This window comes from Equus quagga, chromosome 7 (genome assembly GCF_021613505.1).
Source record: "Equus quagga isolate Etosha38 chromosome 7, UCLA_HA_Equagga_1.0, whole genome shotgun sequence".
Lineage (NCBI taxonomy): Eukaryota > Metazoa > Chordata > Mammalia > Perissodactyla > Equidae > Equus > Equus quagga.
In genome coordinates, this window is record NC_060273.1 from 1,849,718 (window position 1) to 1,872,008 (window position 22,291).

The 22,291-nt window shown below is 62.6% G+C and overlaps 3 protein-coding genes across 14 annotated transcripts in view; 2 read left to right on the forward strand and 1 right to left on the reverse strand.

Annotated features, from left to right (window-relative positions):
* Window positions 1-2,649: 2,649 nt before the first annotated feature.
* Window positions 2,650-14,738, forward strand: NHERF2 (NHERF family PDZ scaffold protein 2). 3 transcript variants are annotated; one of them, XM_046667733.1, is made up of 7 exons: window positions 2,656-3,050; window positions 5,572-5,772; window positions 11,023-11,202; window positions 12,463-12,616; window positions 12,695-12,738; window positions 13,288-13,353; window positions 13,587-14,738. In XM_046667733.1, the coding sequence occupies exons 1-7, from the start codon at window positions 2,838-2,840 to the stop codon at window positions 13,743-13,745; spliced, it is 1,017 nt and encodes a 338-aa protein (XP_046523689.1). In that variant the 5' UTR covers window positions 2,656-2,837; the 3' UTR covers window positions 13,746-14,738. The 3 variants fall into 3 exon arrangements, with proteins under 3 accessions (XP_046523691.1, XP_046523689.1, XP_046523690.1); XM_046667734.1 differs by having other exon boundaries at window positions 2,660-3,050; window positions 13,288-13,350; XM_046667735.1 differs by lacking the exon at window positions 13,288-13,353 and having other exon boundaries at window positions 2,650-3,050.
* Window positions 14,739-15,587: 849 nt separating this feature from the next.
* Window positions 15,588-21,575, reverse strand: NTHL1 (nth like DNA glycosylase 1). 2 transcript variants are annotated; one of them, XM_046668368.1, is made up of 6 exons: window positions 21,439-21,575; window positions 20,203-20,441; window positions 19,283-19,453; window positions 18,242-18,401; window positions 15,892-15,997; window positions 15,588-15,814 (listed from the first exon to the last, which is right to left on the reverse strand). In XM_046668368.1, the coding sequence occupies exons 1-6, from the start codon at window positions 21,551-21,553 to the stop codon at window positions 15,691-15,693; spliced, it is 915 nt and encodes a 304-aa protein (XP_046524324.1). In that variant the 5' UTR covers window positions 21,554-21,575; the 3' UTR covers window positions 15,588-15,690. The 2 variants fall into 2 exon arrangements, with proteins under 2 accessions (XP_046524324.1, XP_046524325.1); XM_046668369.1 differs by lacking the exon at window positions 19,283-19,453.
* The window catches only part of TSC2 (TSC complex subunit 2), a 38,933-nt gene continuing 38,193 nt past the window's right edge, over window positions 21,552-22,291 (forward strand). For all 9 annotated transcript variants that reach the window (XM_046668357.1, XM_046668362.1, XM_046668366.1 and 6 more), the window contains exon 1: window positions 21,552-21,790. In XM_046668357.1, the coding sequence (XP_046524313.1) occupies window positions 21,552-21,790 (239 nt within the window). The remainder of the gene's footprint in view (window positions 21,791-22,291) is intronic.

Genomic DNA, 22,291 nt, shown 5'->3' on the forward strand with positions numbered 1-22,291 from the left:
GGAGCAGGGAGGTAGGTTCAAGGTCAGAGGAAAACCCCCTCCCCACAACGGGAGCACTAGGGCAAGCCCCATCTCCGGTGGACCCTCCCACAGCCCCAGGGACAGCCCCGGGGAGAGAAGCACTGAAAAGTCCACTCTCCCTTTGTCGCAAGGCCTGCCTGCGCAGCAAGGTGGCAGGAGACGGATGAGGGTGTGGGGGGTGGTGATCCCCCTGACCTCTGATCACCTCTGACCTGACCTCCATATGCTGGCTCCTGGCCTCACTGGTCAGCTCCCTAGCCCAGTCCCCAGCGATCCTGAACAGCCTACAGCCCCCAACACCTTTCTGCCCACACTCTGGGCCTTTGCCCTTTTCTCTGCTCCTCTCACAGCCATCACAGCGCCCCATGCCTAAGGCCGAGGCCAGACAAAGAGGAGGGGGGTGGGGGAGGGTGGGGGAGGGTGGGGGGGTGGGGGGGGAGGAGTTTGCCCAGGAGAGCCACTGGGCCTTCTTTCCTCACCTCTGTTACTCCAGGCCCTCCATAGCCACCCAGTTCCCTCCCTCTCATTCCTGCCCCCGCTTTGGAACAGTGACCTGCAGCTCTTCCCTGGCTGCCCATTATTTATTCTGTTGCTGTCACCTACTTCCTTTGCTACCCCCTCTTGTTACTCTGTGATGTTGCCTTTGTTACTCTGTTACCTTCCGTGGTACTTCCTCAGCTCCTTTTCTGTTTGGGGGCCTCCTTTGTTATTCTGGGATGCAGTGTTCCTGGCCACTAGCTGTGACCACATGTCCCTCGCACCGCTCCTTCCAGTGGTGTTCTGTTCCCATCCATGTTCACATACAGGCTGAGTCCTGGGCTGCAGAAAGCAGTGGGGGCCCAAGGCTGATGAGCGTCTGTCCTACGGAGTGGGGAGCAGGTCTCCAAGCCTCCCGACCCAGGGAACCAGGGGCCCCCAGCCTGGGGGTCTCCCATCCCTCGACCCTGGTGTGGCCCTGAAGCTACAGCTTGGCATGTCCTAGGTGGTTCTGGTTGCTATGGGGTGACCCCACTTACAGTGCTATATGGTGTGACTGCATTGCCCACACCCATCCTCACAGCCTCCAGTGGCACCAGCACCAAGTTGCGTCCAGGGAGGCCAGTCACAGGCCAGACACGCAGCCTCTGGACAGGCAAACAGACAGACGGAGGTGGCCAGCCAGGCTGGAGTCTTTGGCAGCATCGGCCAGGAACTCAGAGGTGGGGGTGGGGGAGCAGCCATGCAGCTTCAGCCTAAGTAGCTTTTAGGGGCAGCAGCTAGGGTGTGGACACCCAAGGGGCTGCGGCCCAGGAAGCCATCCAGAGGCGGGCCCTGTGCTTGGCCGGGGCTGGGAGCCCAGGCTGAGGGCGCCGGAGAGGGGAGAAGGAGCAGCAAGCATTCTGCCTGAGCTGAGCCTGCTTCTGCCCTCATGGGGAACTGTCTGGGCTGGCTGTACCTGCCCCCCTGCGGGGACCAGGTATGTGGGGTGGGGGGCAGGGCTGGGGAGGGGCAGGCTGAGGGTGAACCTGCTGCTCAACTCTCTTCCTGTGTCTGAGGCTGAGAAAGAGCTCTATGGTGAAGAGCGTGGACTTGGAATCTCACAGCCCTGGGCCCAGGAGGAGCTGGGGAACCTTGCCTGGGTCTCTTTCCTCGCCTCAGTCTTCTGATCTGTAAAATGTCCTGAGCCCCCTATGTTGTTCCAGGTAAAATGTACTCAGAGAGGCGCAACAAAGCATAAATGATTCTCCATTGTGATTGTTATTGTCCAGTTGGGGGAAGGGGGCAGTCATGCTGGGGTCGGGGTAGAGGCCAGGGGAAGGGGAGGGTAGAGGGAAGGTGGGGCTAGGGCAGGGGAGGGGAGATCCGAAGGGGCCTGAGAGCTCAGAGGCCAGTCCTCAGCACGTTTCATCCCAGGTCAGGAGGAGGGTAGCAAAGACCCTCTTGTCCCAGCCAGACAAGTGCATTTCCTCCCCCGACTCTTTGCAGTCACAGACCAGGCCTGGGATGGAACGGGGGGGGTACAGTGAGGGGCCTTGGCAAAGGGAAGGGATGTGGGGGGATGTTTAATGGATGTCTGCATCACAGATAGGCACAAACACTCCTGAGCGAGCTGGGGAGTCACCCAGTCACCGGCCTCCAGGATAGAGGGGAGGGCTGCTGCCATGTCACTTTCAAATCCCCCTTTTGCCACCTGGACGGTCCTGGGACTCTGCCCTAGGCCAGGGCAGCTCTGGGCACAGGAGGGATCCAGATACAGGGACAGCTGGCTAGCGGTGGTGAAGGGGCTTCCCAGGAGGGTTGGCAGAGCTGTGACCTTTGTTCTTACCCTCTGGCCCCTGTGTGGGGTCCCTCTACCTGAGGACCCTTCTCCACACCCTCTCCCACCTCAAGAGCTGCCTCCTTGCTAGTGCCACGCATACAGTAGGTGCTCAATAAAAGTTCCTAGACTAGGAGGCAAAGGTGCTGGCGCCAAGGAGGCTGCCCAGTGTAGGGGCGAGACAGAGGGTTCTGGTGATTCGGGATCCCCTGGCCCTGCAGCCCCCGCTCCCCGCGCGCTGCCCTGGGCTGGCGGGGCGCCGAAGCAAGGACACGGCCGCTTGGGCCCTGGGCGGAGGGGGCGGCCGGGCGGAGGGGGCGGGGAAGGGGCGGGCGCGGGGGCGGTGCCGCAGCCGGAGCCCCAGCCGGAGCCCGAGGCGACTGGAGCCGAGCGGGAGCCGCCGAGGCCGCCGCCGGGTCCCCAGCGCCACCGCCGCCGCGCCGTCCCCGAGCCCCTGCCTGCCGGCGGCGGGCGTGAGCGCCGTGGCCAGCCCGTGGCCGGCGGGTGGGCAGCCGGCGCCATGGCCGCGCCGGAGCCGCTGCGGCCGCGCCTGTGCCGCCTGGTGCGCGGCGAGCACGGCTACGGCTTCCACCTGCACGGCGAGAAGGGCCGCCGCGGGCAGTTCATCCGGCGCGTGGAGCCCGGCTCCCCAGCCGAGGCGGCCGCGCTGCGCGCCGGAGACCGCCTGGTCGAGGTCAACGGCGTCAACGTGGAGGGCGAGACGCACCACCAGGTGGGTGCCCGCGCCCCGCCCGCCGCCCTCCGGGCCCCTCCCCGGGGAGCGCGCCCTGTGCCGCGCGCGCGGGGGGCGCCAAGGACCCCCTGGCTCGGCACCGCCTGAGCCCGGGCCTCCAGCTCCCTGCGCGGGGGCCAGGACCGGGTTGCACAAGGGCCTGCGTGGGCTCCCCGGGGGAGGTGGGGGACGTGGCCACGGAGGCAGCGGCCGCCGTCCTCCTTCCTAGCCTCCTCCCCCAGGAAGCTCAGTCCTGCACCGCGGAGGCGGGAGGGATCCTGGCAGGGAGGGCCCCGCACTGCGGCTCTTGGGCCCTTGGCCCTCGCTCTTTAGTCCTGTTTTGGCCTCCCTGTACAATGTGTGGAGGTGTAGGGCACCTTGTGGGGTCTCCACGCAAGTGGGTGCCCTGGATGCTTTTCTATGAGTGTGTACATATGTGCGTGTGTACACACACAATGTATGTGAGTGTGCAGGTGCCCCTGGGGATCACCCATGTGTGCACACATCTGCCTGTGTGTACTGGGGGGTGGTGTCACAGTAAGGGCACACCTGTATGAGCCTGTGTCAGTGAGTTTGTGTGTGTGCACTGGACTGTGTGGGTGAATATATGGGCCTGCACCCCTAGCTGTGTGTGTGGACAGATCCTCATGCCTGGACTGGTGTGTGAGAGCAGGGCTCTGTGTGTGTGTCGGATTGTGCGTGTGTCAGTATACAGATCTGCATGCCTGGATGTGTGTGTGAGCTGGGCTGTATGTGTGTGTGTCCAGGCCTGTGTGTCTGCCCACCTGGCTGAGTGTAGTCGTCAGTGTGTCTTGGCAGGCTGGTGTCCTGGTGTGTGCCCTGGCTGATGGTGTCTGGGTCCCGATAGGAGTCGCTACTGGTGGCAGCACATTGCTTTCCATGGTGGCTGCCGGCCCTGCCAGGCTCTCTGGCTGCAGACCCTGCCTCCTGCAGCTGGAGATTGAAGGCCAGAGGGAGGGCAGGTTTGGACCCCTGGAGGGGGTCCATCTCCACTGGCCAGGGACTCACCTGGCTTGGGTCCAGCCTCCTTCCACCTGTTCTTAGGGTCCTCTGTGTCCCCCCAGAACTATGAGTTTGTGACCTGTCTGCATGGCCAGCCCTGAGGCCTAGAGAAGAGTAAACTGGTTCTTGGCTGGGCTGCGAGCTAAGCTTCTTTTCTACCCCTGGGGCCCTTCTCTATCCATCTGTCTGTAGTCCTTCTGTCTTCCACCCAGAGTGTCAACTGGATAAAACTGTTTGCTGAAGGAGGGTAGGGGTCAGGGCCAGAAGACTTGGCCTGACAGGCCACGGGGAGGGGCTGGTAGAGCTGGCACCTGGCCTCTGTGTAGCAGTCACTGTCATCCTTGCCCCAGGAGCGCCTGCTTATTCCAGGCCTCCGGGTACTGGTCTCCAAGAACTTCACACACGGGACCACGTGGGACCCTCCCACTGCCCCAGGAAGGAGGAGGTGCAGTTATGGCTCCCATTTTACAGTTGAGGAAACTGATGCTTGGAGATATTGGGTGACTTGTCTGGGTCCCACAGTCAGGATGCAGCAGGGTGCTGGGGTCTTCCTGCAGCTCTCTGGGTCCCGGGGAGAGAGGAAGGACAGAGGAGGGGCAGGGGTGGGTAGGGAGAAGATGGGCCTGGTTCAGACCCTCCCATCTGAGGATGACTTCTGCCAAGCAGCTGATAGGGGCCCCATCTGCCCTCCCCCAGGCCTTGGAGTGTGGGTGTTGCCTTTGCTACCCCAAAGCCCAGTGGGCACTGCCCCTTCTCCCTGCAGGGCGCACAGTGGCATGCCTGCTCCACGGCCCCCATACGTACCTGCACAGACACACAGATGGCCATAATGCCACACTTGTCCTACAGGTGGACCTGTCCCTCCCCACCTGCCTGCTGGGTCTGAATCCTGCTTACTGGCTTGTGTGTAGGTGCTCACGTAGGTGCCTTGCCACAGGAACCCAGGTCTTATCATGGCCTGGGGGCAAACAGAAGGCCTAGAGGCAGGGGTTTAGGCTTCTGTGCTCCACCACTGAGAAGGACAGAAATGGGCACAGACACTCAGACTGGGACCCAGGGAGACACCTCTCTCCCTCAAACCCAGACCAAGAGAGACCCTGAAACACATGAATGTATGCCTGTGCGCAGGTGCGTGCGCGCGTGCACACACACGCACACTGAAAACCTGAAGCTCAGCCGTGCACCATCTTTCTCACTTCCAGACCACTGCCTCTCCCAGCTTCCTGGTCCCTCCTGGAGAAGACCCTTGGCTGAGGCAATGACCCTGCAGCCCTGGCAGGCTGGGCCCAAGTGTCAGGAGCCCCGGAAGAGGAGGGAGGGAGGGAGCGGCTGGAGCCTGGGGGTGGGGGGTGGAGCCAGCGGGCCTCTCGGTCCAGCTGCCCACCTCTGGTAGGCCAGCCGCCTGCCTGCCAGCCCGGGCCAGCCCTGGGTGGTGCCACTGTCCATATGCTGCCCAGGGTGCTGGTCGCTGACTGCTCTTGCCACCTGCCTGCCCCAGGTGGTGCAGAGGATCAAGGCTGTGGAGGGGCAGACTCGGCTGCTGGTGGTGGACAAGGAGACGGACGAGGAGCTCCACCGGCGACAGCTGACCTGCACTGAGGAGATGGCCCAGCAAGGGCTTCCGCCTGCCCACGACCCCTGGGAGCCAAAGCCAGACTGGGCACGTGCAGGCAGCCTCGGCTCTGAGGCTGGCCAGAAGGTATGGCGGGCTCTGCCCACAGGGACCACCATGGTTGCTCCTAGAACCACCATCTCGGCCTTTTGACAGCAGTCTGTACTTCTGCTTAGCCCCGGAAGTCTCTGTCTCCGTCCCTTCTGCTTCTCGGGGGGCACCTTCTCTGCCCCTGATGACTATCCTCTTGGCTAGTTCGGGCCACTCTTTCTGCCTTCAGCTTTCAGCCTGTGTCCTAAGCCAGGTGGGGTCCAGGGCAGCCTGGCCCTGGTTCCTGGCCCGCTTCCGCAGGATGGAAGCCATCGGAGCCACCTGGCCTGGGGAAGGTCCCTGTGACAAACCACCTCCCCGGCCTAGGGGCTAACGAAGTTGGGGAGGGGCTGCTGGGACATCCTGTGCTGAGTGTGCCCAGGTCTGTGCCTGGTCAGGTGTCTGTCTGTCTTTGGCTCTGTCCCTGTGTCTGTCTGAGGTGCTTGCTTGTGCTATGAAGGTCTTGGAGGAGGCTGGCCCTCCTCTGCGGGCAGTTAGTGGTTGGGGGCAGCCCAGGAGACTCAAAGCTGGGTCCTCAGAGTGGGGTCTACAGGGTTTGGGGTACCTCCCCCTTCTGCCTGCCCCGCCTCCAGGCCAGAAGAGCTGGAAAAGCGTGTGTGGGGGCTGCTGTTCCACCTCCTTCTAGGGAGCAGGACCTAGGGGTGGCCCTACCTGGGCAGCACCTGGAGGCCGGGAGGAGGGGCCAAGGCTGCTTGCTCTCTGCCTTCCTGGAAGCCCCATGTTAATGTCTCTCATGTCCTCACTCCCTTTTTTTTCCCTTTTAAAGAAAAACCCTGGGATTCAAGCCCAGGGTTCTGCAGATCTCACTTTGAGGACCACTGGCCTAAGGCTAGTAGAGGCAGGAAAGCTAAAGTTTCCGGGTGTACAGGGGACCCAGACATTTGCCATATCCCTTTCCTGAATGTCTCCCGTGTGAGCTGGCCGTGCCTGTGAGCCCGACCCTGAGGGGCCTGTCCTGGGGGGAGACGGTGTTCCAGGTGGGAGTAGCCTGGGCACGGGCCTGCGTGGAAACCCATGGGCCGCTTTTTGTTCTTGGTGGCTGGAGGGCAGAGGACCGCGGGGGTGGGCAGGGCCATGGTGCCAAGCCCTGGAGTCTGCCCTTTGCCCCGGGGCCGCAAAGGCCAGAGCAGGGGGTGTTAGGGTCAGATTTGTGATTTCAGGGTGGCCCTGGGATGGTGCGCTGCCTGGGCCCCCTCCCCGGCCTGAGGGCTGAAGTCTCCCTCCTTCCTGGGCGGCTTGCCCCTGGAGGAAGCGCCCCTCCCCCTACACGTTCGTCCATTGATTTAGACAAATGGCTGAGTTCACCTTCCTGCGGAAAAATCCACCCTCAGGCCTTATCTGGAGGGTGGGGTGGCTGAGGCACCTTGTCCTTGGGTGGGACCTTCCCCCTCAGCTATTTCAGGCTCTGGGGGCTGCAGGAAGCCCTAGGAGGGGGCTTCCTCTGGGCATATTTTTAGAGGAACAAAGTGGGGCCCGAACTAGCTAGTTCCTCTGTGGTTGGGGCTGGCCTGGGACAAGGACCCCAGAAAGTCGGGGGAGGGGCCCGGGGGACAGGGTCTCCCCTCTCCCTCCTCGCCAGAGACCCGATGTTTAATTGGCTGAGCTCAGAGCATGGGAAGGAGGAGCTGGGCCTGGCTGACCAGGCTCAGCTCCCGCCCCCCCGCAGAGGGTGATGCTTACAGGTAGTAATGTATGTGCTGTAATGGGACAGGAGAACCAGGGTGGGAAGTGTGAGGCTGGCTTTGGTGCAGGATGAAGGGACCCACCCCTGGTGCCCTGTGGAGGGCAAAGGTCAAAGTGGGAGTCAGGGCCCTGTGGGCCACTCAGGTCCCCTCAGCCTCATTTTCCTCCTGTCCTGGGGGACAGGGATGGGGGAGGTGGGGCAGGGGAAGACACTGATGTGGCCACCCCTCCCTTTGGGGGCTGTCAAGGCCTCATCAGTGGTGACTCAGCCCTGGGCCAGACCTGGCTGGGGGTGGCTGCAGCTGCAGTGCAGCTGATCCTGACAGTGACAAGAGGGGGTGGCCCCTAAACGGAGATGGGGCAGCTAGCAGTGCCAGGGCCGTGGGGGCAGTAATGGACCCAGCCCGTGCCCCCACCACAGTTCGGGAGACCCTTAGGGGCTGAGAATGAGAGAGGTGACAGAGTCCTGCAGGGGGTGACCACCTGGTAGAGGACCCAGTGCCTACAAGAGGGTTCTGGGGCTCCCTGGCTCCTGCCCCCCTCTGCTCCCAGTGAGCCATAGCAGGATTGTCTTCAGTTCTGGGGTGGGGTCCCCTCCCATGCCTCTCTGTCTCCCAGCCCCGGGAGCAGGTCCTGGGACCAGGGCAGGGCCTCCTGGCAGCTTCCTTCCTTCCTTTCTTAGGACGGAAACTCAGCCGCTGGGGGGCTCCGGGCTGGAGCCTGAGCAGGGGAGGGGGGCTTAGCCACCACCCTGTTCCCCAAAGTGACTCAGCCCTAAATCCCCACCCATCCCTGGGGAGCCTGGGCCACAGTGGGAGGTGGATAAATGGGGTGGCAGCCTGGGCTGGCCGGAGAACTCAGGCCACTCCAGCTGGACACTCGCTGCCTGCCACTTCTGTCCCACCTCCCATGGCCCGCTCTGGGAATGCCACGTCAGCTGCCCCGGCCCCAGAAGCCTCTTCACGGAGACCATCACGGGGGCTTGTGCAGGTCAGGTGGGGTGGGGGCAGGGTGGGTGGTGAGGACCCCAGGAGCTGGCTTAGCCTGTGTCCCCTAGGGTCAGGAGAAGGGACTCTGGGGACCCTGGTGTGAGTAGGCCAGACCCTGAGCAACAATGGGGGCCTTTTTCTGCCAGGGTGCCAAGGATGGTGAGTCACCATCTGGGGAGGCACAGCCTGGCTCCCGGGGTACCCCCATGCCAGCCTCTTTGTCTGGTTACAGGCATGGCTGGGAGACCAGGGTTTGTCTGGCTCTGGGGCTGCCCAGCTGGGAGCCCATGGGAGCCCAAGGGCCTGGCTGGGAGGCGGCAGGAAGTGCTCTGAGCCAGGGCAGGGAGCAAGGAATGTAAGCAATGTGCTGGGCCGGGCCTGCACCCCCTCCCACCCACTGCTCGCCTGCTCTCTCGGCCTCCCCACTGGGCCACCCTACTAGGTCACCAGCCTTGGCCCTCACCTGAACTCGAGGGTCTAGTGCCGAGATTGGAGCTCCTTGGATCCTGATCGTAATGAGGGGTTCAGGCTAGACGTTAGGAGAAACCTCTTGGCTGATGTGGTGGGAGATGGCCGTGCTGAGTTGAGGCAGGAGGATGGCCAGTATGGTCCCAGACCCGGATGTGACTTCAGCCTGGCCTCATGGCCCCGGATGCCCCTCCAAATCCTGCTTCCCATTTGGGGATCTTGAGAGGCCCCACCCTGGAGGCCACTGTGGAGGGCGTGGGAAGAGGCTGCCGGGTCTGGTGCCATGGGGTTGTCCTTTTGCATATGTGGGTCACTGTGTGTGTCCGTGTAGCGTGTCTGTGAGTGTGTTTGGATGTCTGGTCTCTGTGATCACGTGATGTGCCTGTGCCACCTGGGCCCATGTCCACATGCCAGGCGTGGTCATGTCACACTTCTGCATTCCAGGCACAGCCTGCCTGCCTCGGGGCCTGTGCTCTGGCAGCCTGTACCTGAGAGCACCTCTGTGGGGAGGTGTGGGCCGGCCATAAAGCTGCATACCTGTACCTCCAGGTGTGTCAAGGAGCGGGGGTGGTCTATGCAGTGGGACTCTGGAGAACTTGGGGGTCTCACACCCCTCAGTTTGGCCCACGTTGCCTGGCTGAGCCCTGAGGGACCAGCAGACTCCCAAGGAGCAGCAACCCTGTCCCTGGAATTCCTGAGGTCATGTGGCCAGATGGTGGTCTGCAGCAGGGGTTCTCAGGGGTTCTGGGCAGGCTTTGGGGGTCAGGAAAGTGGTCCTGGAGAAGGGGTGCAGGCTGGACAGGAGGAGGGTGTTCCCGACAGGTGGGAAGGCCCAGAGCCCAGGGCAAGGCACCTGCCCTGTGGGGAAAGACACACTTGGTCCCACAGCTGGGCAGCCCCTGCCCGGCAGGCCAGAGCATGCAGTCAGATTTGGGGTTTGGGATGGGGTCACAGGCCTGGGGGCTGCAGGGGGACAGGTGCCTGAGGCCTGGAGACCTTCCCTGAGGGCGTAGGGCCCCTCCCTCAGTGCCACCCCAAGCCCCAGCCTGGCGCAGGGTCCCTCGGATACATGCAGGGAGGTGGAGGGTGAGGGAAGGGCCTCAGTGAGCACCCCCACCCCGAACTCTCACCTGCACGCGCACTTGAGCCCCGAGCGTCCCAAGAAACCTGAGCTGCTGCCCGCCCGCTCACTCCGGCCACCCGCCATGTTTAATTGAGCACCAGCAGCCACTGGCCCCTCAGCACTGTGGTCACTGCCCCAGGTCCCAGCTGGTGAGGGTCCTGGGGTTTGGCCCAGAGCCCTACTGCAGGATGCCAGAGGTAAAGCGAGGCAGGGCCCTGGGGTGTCGATGGGGGGATGCTCAGGGCACTGTGGGCCTTCCGGGTCCCACCAGGGGTGTGGGAGGGCAGGCCCTACCCTCGGTCCTCTCCCTCGGCCCCAGCCCCAGCCGGTGTGTCCCTGTGTCTCTGGGCCCTGTGGGGGTGGAGGCGGCTCCAGCTTGCTCTGGAATGTGAAAGCAAACACAGCCGCACTGCCACCAGGCCTGCGGAGGCCACTAGGGGAGAAAACAAAACTGCTGGGGCCGAGGACGCTTCCATCCCCACATTCAGAGAGGGAGGCCCGGGGAGCGGGGGTCACAGGCAGAGCCCTCAAGAACAGCCAGCCCGGGACCCCATGATAAGTGGCAGCTCATCTTGCCTGGCCTCTCCCAGGACCCTGGTCTGTGCTCAGTGTTGTCCTTAAGCCAGCTGATTCTCCCAACACCCCGTAAGGCCCCATCAGAAGTCATTTTTGGGTTTGGAAACAGCCTTTGCCCAAGATCCCACAGCTGGAGCTTGGTCACAGCTGGAGCTCGGTCACAGGCAGCATAATGGGGCCCCTGGGGCAAGAGCACATGGTGTTTGTTTCTGAGACCTGGGGCCGCTGCCAGACAGGCGTGATGCTGAGTGTGGGGTTGGGGCTCACACTGCCCACCTCCACTGCTGTGCTCGTACACCTGGGGCCTGAGGCCTCAGGCTGGTGTCACGGCCTCTGGGGGTGGGAGATCAGAGCTGGAGCCTGACCCTGAGTCCCGTGTGGCTGCAGGATGTCAATGGGCCACCGAGGGAGCTGCGCCCTCGGCTCTGCCACCTGAGAAAGGGCCCCCAAGGCTATGGGTTCAACCTGCACAGTGACAAATCCCGGCCCGGACAGTACATCCGTTCTGTGGACCCAGGCTCACCTGCTGCCCACTCTGGCCTCCTCGCCCAGGACCGACTCATTGAGGTACCTGTCACCAAGGCTTCAGGGAGCTGAGTGTTCTGTGTGTGTCTGTCACCTTGTCCCCTCTGTGTCTTTGTACCTAACCCTGTGTGTCCCCATCCCGTGTGTCTGTGTCTCGTCCCCTGTAGGTCTTTGTCTCTGTCCTCTGTGTCTGTGCCCCTGTCCATGTGTGGCTGTGCCCCTATTCCCTGTGTGTCCGTGTCCCTGTCCCTTGAGTCTGTCTGTCCCCTGTGTGTGTGTCTGGGCCCGTCCTCTGTGTGTTTGTGTTCCTGTTCCCTATGTGTCTGTGTTCTTGTCCTCTCTGTGTCTATGTCCCTGTCCCCATGTATCTTTGTCCCTGTCCCCTGTGCGTGTCTGTGTCCCTGTCCCGTGTGTCTGTAGCCCTGTTCCCCGTGTGTCTGTGTCCCTGTCCCCTGTGTCTGTGCCCCTGTCCTGTGTCTGTATCCTTGTTCCCCATGTGTCTTTCTTGTCCCGTGTGTCTGTGTCCGTCCCCATGTCTTTGTCCCTGTCCCCTGTGTGTCTGTGTCCCTGTCCGCTGTGTGTCTGTGCCCCTGTCCCGTGTGTCTGTGCCCTTGTCCCCTGTGTGTCTGTGTCCCTGTCCCCTGTGTGTGTCTTTGTCCCTGTCCCCTGTGTGTCTGTGCCCCATCTCCTGTGTGTCTGTATTCCTGTTCCCCACGTGTCTGTGTTCTTGTCCCCCGTGTATCTGTGTCCCTGTCCCCTGTGTGTGTGCGCCCCTGTGTGTGTCTGTGCCCCTGTTCCCTGTATGTGCCTGGGCCCCTGTCCCATGTATGTGTCTGGGCCCCTGTCCCGTGTGTCTGTATCCCTGTTCCCCATGTGTCTGTGTTCTTGTCCCCGTGTGTCTTGTCCCATGTGTGTGTCTGTGCCCTGTTCCCTGTGTCCCTGTCCCATATTTGTGTCCCTGTCCCCATGTGTCTGGGCCCGTGTCTGTGTACCCTGTGTGTCCGTGTTCCTGTCCCCATGTGTGTCTGTATTCTTGTTCCCTGTGTGTTGTTCCTGTCCCCATTTGTCTGTGTCCCTGTCCCCTGTCCCCATGTGTCTATGTCCTTGTCCCTGTGCCCTGTCTGTGTATGTGTCTGGGCTCCAGGTCCTCTCTGGGAGGAGGGAGATGCTGGGAACTTGAGCTGGCCATCCTTTTGCTGCCGCGGCTGGTGACAACGCTGATGAATATTTGATGCCACGCCTGGCTGGGGGGCTGGTGGGGTGTGCCCTCAGGCAGTGCTGACCTCATGCTACATGTGGTAGGTGAATGGACAGAATGTGGAGGGGCTGCGCCATGCAGAGGTGGTCGCCAGCATCAAGGCGCGGGAGGACGAGGCCCGGCTGCTGGTGGTAGACCCTGACACAGATGAGTACTTCAAGCGACTGCGGGTCACACCCACCGAGGAGCATGTGGAAGGTGGGCCACTGCCCTGCGGGCCTGGGGCTGGGGTGGAGGGTAGGGGGCTGGGCAGTCACTGACACAGTGTCCCCACAGGTCCACTGCCATCACCAGTCACCAATGGGACCAGCCCTGCCCAGGTGAGAGGGTGGGAATGGACAGGGTGGGCCCAGGAGACCATAGAGGCTCCTTTGGGGGTCCCAGGACTGACAGAGCCCCACTGAGATCTTGTCCTTGTGTGGGCACGGTTGTGAGACTCAATCTGGCCCAGTTGCTCCCAGCTTTAATGCCCCTCTGGACCCTCTCCTGCGTCAGCCACACTGCAGCCCCACAGGGCTGCTGGCCTCCCTGTTCCCTCTGCCTGGCTACCTGGAGCAGTCCTCAGTCTCTCCTCAGGAAGCTATCCCTGGCTTTGCCCCAGGTGATGCTCCTGTGGGTGATTCATACATCAAAACTGGCCAGGGCTGGGCCACCTGTCTGCTCACTGCTGGGTGTCCCGTGTCCTGCCCAGGATGGGCCTGGAGCCTAGTGGAGGCTTGGTGCCCACTGCTGAGTGGAGGAATAAATGCTGCTCCATTGGGGTGCGGGGGGGTGTGTGTGTGCGCGCGCGCGTGCATGCACGTGTGTGTGTGTGTGTGTACTGGTGGCTCCTGGGCAGGACCCCTGAAGCCTTGCCCTTGGTTTCCCAGCTCAATGGTGGCTCAACATGTTCATCCCGAAGCGATCTGCCTGGCTTAGACAAGGACACTGAGGTAGCGAGTGCCCACCCACCTCCACTGCTGTGCTCACACACTGAGGGGCCAGAGGCCTTGGGGGTGGGTGTTTGTGGAGCTATCAGCCTGGGCAGTGGGGCCACCGCCTCCAGGAAGCCCTCCTGGGCCTGCTGCCCCAGCCCCACCAGGTGGCCTCTGGTATGAGCTCCCTGGGAAGGGTCACCTCTCTGGGGGCTTGAGTCCAGGGCTCACTCTGGCCATCTGCCCGCCCCTAGGATGGCAGCACCTGGAAGCGCGATCCCTTTCAGGAGAGTGGCCTCCACCTGAGCCCTACAGCGGCCGAGGCCAAGGAGAAGGCAAGAGCCACCCGGGTCAACAAGCGGGCGCCCCAGATGGACTGGAACCGGAAGCGCGAGATCTTCAGCAACTTCTGAGCCCCTCCCTGCCTGTTTGCCGGGCCCAGGCCTCCTCCCCGCATGGACCTCGGGCCTTGCTCCACGGGCCCGGCCCAGAGCTTCCCAAGCCTCAGTGGACTGGAGGGGGTGCCTTCCTCACGCCCAGAGGGTGTGGTGGTCCCACCACCACCCAGGAACCAACCCGTGTCCCAGTGAGCCCCCCTCCTGTCCCCTTCCTGCTGGGTGCTGGGGGAGTGTGGCAGCAAGATCCTGGAGAAGGAGCCCCTGAGATGTGAGAGAGACAAGGAAGAGAAGGAGAGGGAGACAGGGAGAGAGGGAGACGGGGTGGAAGGGAGAGGGAGGAGCGGCAGTGGTGACCGCAGGGCCGGCTGCTCTGCCTGGGCCTGCTGACTTAAAGGAATTTGTGTTTTTGCTTTTTTTCCAAAAAGAGCTCCAGCTCCACACATGTTTCCACTTAATCCAGAGCCCCCGCCCCCGCCCAGGACGCACTCTCTAAATAATTGCAATAAAACAAACCTTTCTCCGCAAACCGGTTCCTTTCCACCCCCTCAGCAGCAGTCATCCCGTGAGAGTCCCAAGGACTTCCAGGGACAGAGGCGGGGATGGGGGCGGGCACTCCAGAGTGTGCTTGTAGGGGCCAGATGTGGCTGCAGGAGCTGTCCCTCTGCCTCATCCTTGCCTTTCCTGGCATGGGTGGTCACTAGGCCAGGCCCAGAGGGGTCTGGGGTCCAGGGCCTGAGGATGAAGGCCCCGTGGCCCCCAAGAGGGCATCCTCTGGACAGGCCCCTTGTCCCTGTGCGGCAGCCCCCAGGCCTGGGGAGTGTGGCTGTGTGAGAGCCTAACCTATCAGGAGGGACCCCAGGCTTCTGGGCTCAGCCCATGCCTAGAACTCTACCCTCAGGAGACCCCACTGACTGCCTTTCCTCCCTGCCCTGAACCCAACCGACACTGCTGTCTGCCCTGTAAGCCATAGCGCATGCGCGCCCTCGGAATAAACAGGCCTTCCTCGCACCCTTGGCTGCCTCTGTCCTTCCTGAGCCCTTAGTTGGGGGCTGGGGGACCGTGGGCCGGGCAGGAAGGCAGCAGCCCGGGCAGCTGCTGAATCTCTACCGCTGGAAATGGGGCTCATTCCTAAGCTTCCCCTCCCCCAATCCATATGCCTGGCATCCAAGCCCAGACCCCTCTCAGCTCCTGCTCCCTCCTCCCTTCCCTCTCCCCTCCCCAGCCCACTTGGGACCCCTGTATCTTGGAGCCCTGCCCTTCTCTTGCCCTCTCTGGCACACTGTGGGGCCCTTGCCTACCTCCTTTGCCTGGTGAGACCCAGGCCCCCTGCCAACACCTTGCCAGAGATGGCTTCTGGGCCCCTGGCACCCCATGGGCTACCCTCTGCCTAGGTGCAGCCCCCAGCAGGTATATGCAGGTCAGGCCACGTGCTGTGGCGTTGGGCCTGGGCCTACTGGTGTTCCTTTGGAGGCCAGGTGGCTCTGCAAACACGGCGGGGGGTGGGGGTGGGGCCTCCTGGCAGAGGCGGTGCTCTCACGGTGCACAAGTTCAGGAGAGGAGGGGTGTTTCTGGGTCCCCAGCCAGCTGTCAAGGAGGGAGGAGGCTCAGGCCTCCGGCGTCCCCAGCGGGCTTCCCAGCAGCTGGCTACAGCTGGCTCCCACGATCCATCTCCTCGTTCCCGGACTCCTGCACACACACCCCCGCCCCCAGTATACAGCCCAGATTGTCATGTCCCCATCCTGGCCTCCCAGACAACCCCGTTCCAGACACACGTGATCACAGACACACGCAGAGCTCACCCACGTGCTTCCCAGCCCACCCCCACCCCCCAGGAGTAGAAGTCAGCCAGATCCTAACTATGAACAACCCCAAGCTTTATTATAAACAGGCTGCAGCTCCCCAGCAAAGGCATGTAACAGATAGTGGCCACAGTGGTGCCCGGGGCCGAGGCCCACGGCCCTCAGAGCCCCTGTGCGGCTGGGCACAGGGCCCGGTTGAGGCAGGCCTGGCAGCGTGGGCGGACAGGCAGACAGGTCTGCTGGCCGAAGCCCACCAACAGTCCGTTGATCTCCCTCCACAGCTCCCTGTGGGGGTGGGAGCTGTCAGTGTGGAAGGAGTTTGGGAGGGGAGCCCATCCTGCCCAGATCCCACCATGCCCCACCTGGGCAGCCACTCCTCCAAGGCAGTGCGGGTCTCCTCTGGGGACTTGGTCGTCTTCTTGGTCCACCTGAGTCTGTTGGCGATCCTGTGCACGTGTGTGTCCACTGCTGCTCGGAGACAGGGTGGGGTGCACATGGGGCATGCTCACTGGCCCAGACTGCTCCAGGCCCTGCCCACAGCCTCAAGCCCAGGTTGGTGGGGGGCTGCGCCTGCAGCGTGAGTCTCCCTCGCCTCCCAAAACCAGGCTTCCTTGGAGGGCCAGAACTGCACAGTGCTGGCTGCAGGTCTGAGAGCGAGTCACCAGGTCACTTCTGCTGCTGTGCAGGGGCTGGAGCCAGAACCCAGAAGGCTGGGCCTCTGGAGTACAGGGAGCAATGGCTCCTGGCCCAGGCACTGGCTGCGGGCACCAGGCATGAGGGCACTGCCCGCAGAGCCAGCACCTGCCACGGCACCATCAAGGAACAGAATGGGGAGTGCAGCTGTTGTCCACCTGGGCCGCAGCCCCTCCTCCCTTTGCCCAGCTACCCCAGGGCTTGGCCTGGGCACCAGCTCACTGGGGCCTTTCCCCTAGCCAGCTGCAGTCCCTATGCCACCCCCAACCCCTACCCCACCACCATGTTTGCCAAAGAGAAAGCAAGTCACTGCACCAGCTCCTTTCCCCTGCTGCTAAGTGCTTGGAAAGAGACTTGGGCCTCCCCAGACACCAATGGAGGGCACCCTGGGGGCATGCAGAGAGCATGCAAGTGGAGGCATTGCACCCTTGGGTCACTGAGCCTGTTTCCTCCTCTGTAACACAGAAGTGACCATGCTCCCTAAGTCACCCAAGGGCCCAGTCTCCGGCCACAGCACACCACGTGAGCCTTCTGTGCGCAGGCCCTGGAGGGCTCTGCACACTTGTGCTGCTAATGAGGGTGGCTGCTGCCTGTGCTTTGTGGCCGAAGCTCAGAGAGGCCAAGTGCTTTGCCCAGAGTCACCCAGCTGGGAGCGCAGAGCTGAGCGCAGCTGCTGTATACCACAGCTCTGGCGTTCTAATCAAGGGGGCTTCTCTTAGGGATGCCCCTGGGAGACGGGGCTCACCCTCCCTAGGGTCTCCCTGTGGGTGGCCAGGCCTACGGACAACCAGAAAGGGTGACATTCCTACACACCTGCCGGCTGTGTCTGCTGTTCCCAAAGCCCTGTCCTCTGTCTGACGTGGGCGGGGGCCTTCCTCCACAGACCTGCCAGATCACTCCTGGGATACCAGCAGTTGAGGACAGCCGCCCAGATCAGCTCAAGTATCTGCTGAGAGGCTGGCAGCTGCAGGAGCCCTAGTGTGGGGCGAGGCTCTGCCCTAGCCCCCACCTGGCCCTGCTCCGCCTCTTTGGGGCTGCTGCCCTCCAGCTTCACTGTGCCGTCAGAGCCCTCAACCCCTAGCTGCCCTCCTGCGGTGGGCAGTGCTGAGAAGTGACCCCCACCCCACGGTGCAGCCTTCATAAGCCATGGAAGTGCTGGGGGATTCCCATGCCCTTTCCCATGCCACTACAGGAGTCCCAGAGGAGCACTGGGGTCAGGGCACACAGAGAGATGGTGGGTCAAGCCCTGGTTTTGGGGCTGGCTGGACCTGCTGCTGTGTGGCCTCAGAAGCCCCAACTCTCTGGGCAAAGATCTGAGGAAGCTGCTGCATCCGACCAGAGGTCTGCCTCCACAAAGAGGTCCTCTGATGCCAGAACGTGACACCTGGACCAGGAAAGGGATTATAGGAAGGGGCTCCCCCACTTCCCAGCTCTTCTTCATGCCCCCAATCCCCTCCTCCCCGCCACTGGGTCCCCCTGCCTTCATCATGCCTCTCCAGTCTGCCCATGTTATTCTGGAGCCTTCTGCTTCTGGCCCTCTCCCACTTTATGGCTTTGCAGACCGTTCTGCCTGGAACGTACTTCCTCCTCTTGGCCTGGCCGGCCCCGCCTCACCCTTCAGCTCTCAGCTGAATTCTCACCTCTTTAGGAAGTCTTCCCAGATGCCCCAGACTGGGCCAGCTCCCACAGTGCCCTGCCCCGCTCAGTGTTCCTACCCCACTAGTAAGGAATTATTGGTTTGATGTCTCTCTCCCATGCACAGTCCAGACTTTGCATCCACCCAGGGGCCTCTCACAGAGCCCAGCACATGGTTGGTGGTCAGCAAATGTGACCTCCTCCCATTCTTCCCGTCTCTCAGCAGGGAAGGCCTAGCTCAGCGCTGGGAACTCCTTCCGACCCCCTGAATCCTGGATGAGCAGACCTGAGCCATGGTCACAGATCACAAGGGTGTGAGGAACCCCAACAGCAGCTAGCAAGCCCAGAGCTGTCTCCCGCTCCCCATGGGTGTGTGCTGCTCACCAATGCCGGACACGGTGCCCCAGGCCACGGCCATGGCCAAGTGTGCCATCTTGGGCCCAACGCCTGGCAGTGCCACCAGCTCTGCCACAGAGGCTGGAATGTCCCCATCATAGCGCTGCTGCAGGATGGCACTGGTCTGCTTGATGTACTTCACCTTGTTCTGAAAGATGGGGTGGGGGAGGTCAGTCCTGGAGGTGGGGTGTGTAGCCTGACCTGGGAAGACGAGGCCTGAGGGAGACCCACAGGTGCCCAGAGGTGCCTGTCACCTGCCCAGGACACAGTCAGAGGAACCTGCCTGCCTGTCCCCCCAGAAGAGGGAATGAGCCAAACGCAGCAGGGAGCCTGAGGGAAACCTAACACAGGCCTGGACCCCTGCCTCTGACCTGTCTGGGCCAATGACGTGTGTAAGGTCTGGCTCAGGCCCCCTGCCCCATCATTTTCCCCAGAGCTCAGGCAGGCTAGGCTGGGCCAGCAACGCCAAGAGCTGGGCTCAGCAGCACCTGGGCCTTCAGGAAGGAAGGCTGGAGCCTGGGGCTCCCCCGCCAGCCGCCAGGCCAGCCGGGCGGTTCCCATCCTGTGCCTGAGCAGAGAAGACTATTTAAAACTCATTTGATAAACTGCAGCCCACGCCAATGCCAAGGGAAGCAGCCCCACCCGCCACCCAGTGCTCTGCAGCCTGCTGGGGCTCCAGGGCGGTGGTGGTGGGGAACACCCTCCAGGGAGGCTTGGAGTAAACAAAGGGAAAGGTGGGCGGGCAGCCTCCCCGAGGAAAGGAAGGGCCAGGCGGCTGGGCGGGGAGGTGGAGGAAGGAAGGGGCAGGCTGCAAACAGGAAAGGCCAAGGAGCTCCAGGACCTGGACTCAAGGCCTCACAGCCAGGCCCCCTGTAGGCCTGTCAGAGTGGCAGGGGGGTCCAGTAGGAACTCACATCCAGGCCCCTGTGGCCAGAGATGCCTGACCTGGCCTCCCACACCCCCACAGCCTCCTCATGTCTTTCCCGGGCTAGTGGCACCCCTGGCCCGGTCGCCTTAGCCTGAGCTCACCCTCCAGAAGCCCACGGGGTAAATGAGCATGCCCAGTGTACTGTCATCTGTCTGCAGGATGCTGTCCACCGTCAGGCCCCGGGCTCGTAGCCGCTGCATGGCGCCCGCTGTCACCTGGTCTTTGGTCTGGCTGGAGAGCATCAGCGACAGCAGCACCTGATACCTCCGCACCTGCTTGCAGTGACAGGGACCAGAGTGGTGGCAGGTCCTGGGTGTCACTGTGGGCTGGGCACCAGCCAAGCCCTTTACCCACGTCTTCTTGTTATTCTGGGCAACATACCCTGGGTATGAGACATCAGCATCCCACCTGCCCCAGCCAATGGTGTGTGGGTGGGGTCTGGCCTGGGTCTGTTTCCTCACATCTATAACGTGGGGACAGCAACAATATCTGCCTGACAGGATCACTGTAAGGCTTAAATGCATCATCACAGCGCTTTGAACCGTGTTAGTGCTCAGTAGCCACTGATTACCACTGTTATTGTTACTGCTTTGTGAAAATGACTACCCATTTCACAGACAAGCAAACTGAGACCCCAAGAGGTATGCACCCAAGTCTCTGGTAGCAGAGTTGGGATTAGAATCTTGTTGGTCTAAGGACCAGGCTCCAGACCAGTGAAGTGGAAGGAACTCTCTCTCAACAAATGTTACTTAATGCCCTGATGTGCCAGCACTGTGCTAGCAGATGGGAGAGCTTGAGTACCAAGCGACAGGTACCCCTGACCTGCTGAGTGGCCACAATGACACAGGTGATGCTGCCCAGTGCTCTGAGTCCCAGATGTGCATCCTCTCAAGGGGCTGTCTGCAGGGGAGGGTGCCAGCCAAGAGCCACCAGATGTTAGGTTGTCCCCTGCCAGAGGCCCAAAAGGAAGCAAGCCTCTGGTTCAGAAGGGGGTCACCAGGCAGATGGGGCCCCTGCCTACCTTTGGGGGTGCACTGGGGTCATAGCAGTGCTCAGCCCCCAGCTGGTCCACAGGCGCATCCTTCCCACTCCTCATGGTGCGGATGTTCGCCAACTGCTGTCGCCAGTCCTGGGGCTCCCAGCCTGGCGCCCTGAGGGGCTCAGTGTTCTCTCCTTTCTCACCATCTGAGGCCTCATAGGCCACATTCAGTCTTTGTGCCTTCTGCTGACGCTTCACACAGCTGTGGCTTTTCCTTCTTTCTGCAAAAAGTGCCACTCGGTCCCTTGAGCGGGGGCCACAGGTGAGGGTGGAGTGTGGGTGCTGCCCTACCTGTTATCTCACCCCTTATCATTCATTCAACAATCACCCGTCATCTACTACAGCCGGGGGGGCTCTGTCCTCTATAGAGGGCAGGTCAGCCTTCTTTATGCCACTGCCCTCCTGACCAAGTCTGCATCAGTGCATGAGGACTCCAGTGATAGCCTCCACTGCAGTGCCCCCTGATCTAGTCTCCACACTGTGTCAAAGAGAACTTTCTAAGACCCAAACAGAATTGTGTCACTTCCTGTTTAAAACTTCTTATTGTTTTCTCCTTATACTCATGATAAACTCCAAACTTCATCTTGGCATCAAAGCTCCTGCCTACCTGGCTGGCACTGTCACCTGCTTGTTCCCTCCACCCCAGTTCCTCCTGCCATGCTTCTGTCCCAGTGGATCTCCTTGTCCACCTACCCCTGGGGTCCTTGGGGCCTGTGGGAATCCCCCTCTGGCCAATCCCACAGGACAAGTTGCAGAGGCCCTTCAATCTCCTCAGTGCTGACTGCTGTGCTTAATGCCTACAGGGTAAACACAATGAAGGCCATGCCCTTTCCTGTTTCCTCTCAGAGGTACCCTCTGGAAGGGGAAGAGGACTTCTGACTCGGGTGTCCTCAGCACCCAACTTCTTTGAGAGAGAAGCAGCTATGAGGACGGGGCCGGTCTGCCCCACAAATAGCCTGGCATAAGGGGAGTATCCCAGAGTAGGCTAGTGGGACGCAGAGAACATTCTTGTTCAGGACCAGAGTGGGGAGGTGGGACCGCCCGGAACCCAGCCCCTGTGGACCCCTACCCCTCGGAACAGGGCACAGCGTGGGAACCCAGCGCCGCACGTGGGGCCGGGGAACTCGCTCGCGGCCGCCGGGTCCGCCGCGTTCTTGCAGGCCCTTGCAGGCCCCTTCCCCCGCTTCTCCTCCCGTCCCAGCCCTTTCGCGGCGATACCTGCAGCCGCTTCTCCCCTCTGGAGTGGCGCGGCCTCCTCCCCAACCGCCCGCTGCCGGGACCCGGATCCCCGGCTCCGGCTGCGGGTCACCATCCTCACGCTCGCGGCGTTCATGCCTGACTCCTACGGACTACACATCCCGGCGGCCCCCGCGGCCCGGTCACGTGACTCGACCCTCGCTCAGTCATTCGGTCAGAGGGTGGCCCAGAACTACGACTCCCAGCAAGCCCTGCGGCGGCCCTTGGTGTCGCCCCGCTGCCGGAAGTGCGGGTCCCGCTTCCGGCGGTGGCTTGGGGCCGGGGTCTTCCCGTCTCTCCGTAGGGGCGGCCGGGGCGGCTGGCGCGGCGCGGGGTGAGTGGCTCTGGGCTTCTCGACCCCTGGGCCGGCCGGGACCGTGGTGTGGCCAGGCCCTGACGGGGCAGGGGAGCGGCGGCCGCGCCGGGCCTGGTCGGCGCTGAGGCGGCGGGGGCGAACCCCGCGGTGTCCGGGCCCCGGGCCTTGGCCGCGTCCACTGCAGCGTGACCCGGGAGCTCCGAGCACTCCTTGGTTTTAAGTCATGACCGGGTCGAGGGGTCCCTGCTTCCGGCGTCCCCCGACAGTCCTCCTCGCGGGGAGAAGAGAGATGCAAATATCGGGCTCCTTGGGCCCGCGGCGGCCGCCCCCACCCCCAACCCACCTCCCTCACCCCCATGCACCGACCCGGGCGGCGCGGGCGGCCGGCCTGCGTTTCCCAGGCTTATTTCTGGCCGGGCCCGCCTGGCTGCGGTTGAGACCTCCCCAGAAGCCTTGGGAGGAAGGGGCGTTCCCGGCGGAGACTTAGAGTCTCGGCGGCTGCAGGTCTGCACGGGGCGG